Below are 2,745 nucleotides of genomic sequence, written 5' to 3' on the forward strand. Positions count from 1 at the left end.
CCTGCTTTATTTTGTGCACTGAGAGAAAAGGAAAGTTAGTGAATTGGGCAGGCATGGAGAAATAATATGAATGAATCAGTCCTATAAAAAATATTCTTAAAAATGTTAATACCTTCTTATTAATATTCAAAGTTGATATTATAGCATATAATTCTACTGAAAAAAGCACTTTCTGGATGAAGGAAAGCAAAAAGTCAACCTCATTCCTCTGTACATTTACCCGAATTTATACCTCCTTCTCTGCCTTTGACAATGAAGAAAAGTTGCTAGGCATTTGCTTCCCTTTCTCTTTTGTAAATAAAAAGTCAATCATCCGTATTCTCATTTCCTTAATTTTGAGGGTAGATCTTTAACCGCTGCAAGTTGAAAGGAGAAAAATGAAAAGAACAAGAAATTACAATCATCTATCCCATTGTATCTCAATGAGGCTAAACAGACAAACCTGTCAGGAAGACAAGTGGTCCCCAGATTCTCAAAGGGACAAACTATTCCTAAGCCCTAAGCCCTCAGTGCTATTAAAAGTTGCCTCTAGTATTATTTGTGTCTGAATTTTGGGGGGGGGGGGGTTGCTGTGGGTTCATGAGAAAATCATACTTGCTACTTTATTTACCCCAAGGCAGAGATCGTGCTACAACTAATACACTACTGTGGTACTACTACAAGTAGCAAATGTACTGGTGCGTCTCATATACAAAATTTGCCACTGAGCCAAAAATCACAAATAAAATGGTAAATAAAATCAGTTTTCAAACCTAGATTCTCTGATTTCAGATATTTTCACAGGCACCTGCTTCTTTCCAACATTTCCTTTTATAATAGAAATGTATAAATCTATTATTTTATCATGATGGGGCTAGTTGACATATTTAAGGTAAGTTTTGTAACTTTCCCACCAGCCTTTCTTCACTGTTTAAAGATTCACTTGTTATTGTCACCTACTGTCCTTCCCATGTCCTAGAATCTGAGGTAAGCTGGCAAAGATGTGGAGCTCCAAAAATCGTACTGCACCATCTTCAGGCCTTAACTGGGTCTCCCGGGGACCACAGTGAGTCCTTATGAAGGCACTGGCCTGTTCTCTGGTGCAGAATGGGTACCATGTACATCAGGAGGAAGCCTGTCATCTTGGCCCATGGGCAATCTGAAACATCTGACCAGGAGTGTCCAAATTCATACAGTATGTATTGATAAAGGTGATTTTTAGGGTTCTGTAATTCAACAGCATCTGTTATTTCTGACTCTCTCTGCAGACTAATACCTTTTTTTTCATGGGAGCAGATAACCAGACTTGGGCGAGAGAATTCATTCTCCTCGGCCTGTCCAGTGACTGGGACACTCAGGTGGCTCTCTTCGTCCTATTCTCGGTCACTTACCTGCTGACCCTGCTGGGGAACGTCCTCATTGTCCTTCTGATCAGACTGGACGGCCGACTCCACACTCCCATGTATTTCTTCCTCAGCAACCTCTCCCTCGTGGATGTCTCCTACGCCACGAGCATCGTTCCTCAGATGCTGGCGCACTTCCTTGCGGAACATAAAGGGATCCCCTACGTGAGCTGTGCGGCTCAGTTATTCTTCTCCCTGGGCCTGGGGGGGACTGAGTTTGTTCTCCTGGCCGTGATGGCCTATGACCGCTATGTGGCTGTGTGCGACCCCCTGAGATACCCGGTCATCATGCACGGAGGGCTCTGTGCTAGGCTGGCCATCACATCCTGGCTCAGTGGCTCTGTCAACTCTCTTGTGCAGACCATCATCACCTTTCAGTTGCCCATGTGCACGAACAAGTATATTGATCACATATCCTGTGAACTCTTAGCTGTGGTCAGGCTGGCCTGTGTGGACACCTCCTCCAATGAGGTGGCCATCATGGTTTCTAGTATTGTCTTGCTGATGACACCTTTCTGCCTGGTTCTCCTGTCCTACATCAGGATCGTCTCCACCATCCTAAAGATCCAGTCCACAGAGGGGAGAAAGAAAGCCTTCCACACCTGTGCCTCTCACCTCACAGTGGTTGTCCTGTGCTATGGTATGGCCATTTTCACTTACATCCAGCCCAATTCCGGCCCTTCTGTGCTTCAGGAGAAGTTGATCTCTCTCTTCTATGCCATTTTGACACCCATGCTGAACCCCATGATTTACAGTCTAAGGAATAAGGAGGTGAAGGGGGCCTGGCAGAAACTACTAGGGCAATTATCTGGATTAACATTGAAACTAGCAGCTTGATGAATCATGAGCATCACTTGGAGAAGAGAGCTTTGCCTGTGAATTCTCCCACTTAACTCTGCTATGAAGCATTAACTGCATTACCCTGGCAACCAGCAATGCGGTGACAAAGTGTGTAGTGGTTATGCTGGGTAGGCAGCTGAGGAGTTAGGTTAAGGTATTTAGTGCAGGAACATTTTATGTCACAGCAGGATGTTCAGAGAAATTAAGCACTACAGTAATAGAACTTCTACTACTTGCTTGGTCTCCATTCATGTGAACTGATAATATTTTTAAAAATGTCATTTGCTATCTTGATTGATCATACTGTTTGTGATCATGAGTCTATTCATAAATCTTACTTTGGGCCAGTGGTTCTTACACTGTACAAGGTTATTTTGTTTCCATTGAGAACAAAACCATTTTCACATTTTAGACTTATTTAAAATAATGTATGTGCCAATAATTGTGTGAGTCATTGTTCCTAGGAGAGTATTGCTTTCAAGACTGGTTAAAATGTTTCATGCTGGACTTATGACATACGGAC

The 2,745-nt window shown here is 43.0% G+C and overlaps 1 protein-coding gene across 1 annotated transcript; it reads left to right on the forward strand.

Moving 5' to 3' along the window:
• Positions 1-1,265: 1,265 nt before the first annotated feature.
• Positions 1,266-2,219, forward strand: LOC122437977 (olfactory receptor-like protein OLF3). The gene has a single exon (XM_043462441.1). The coding sequence runs from the start codon at positions 1,266-1,268 to the stop codon at positions 2,217-2,219; it is 954 nt and encodes a 317-aa protein (XP_043318376.1).
• The last annotated feature ends 526 nt before the right edge of the window (positions 2,220-2,745 follow it).

Source organism: Cervus canadensis, chromosome 3, assembly GCF_019320065.1.
Source record: "Cervus canadensis isolate Bull #8, Minnesota chromosome 3, ASM1932006v1, whole genome shotgun sequence".
NCBI classification, from domain to species: domain Eukaryota; kingdom Metazoa; phylum Chordata; class Mammalia; order Artiodactyla; family Cervidae; genus Cervus; species Cervus canadensis.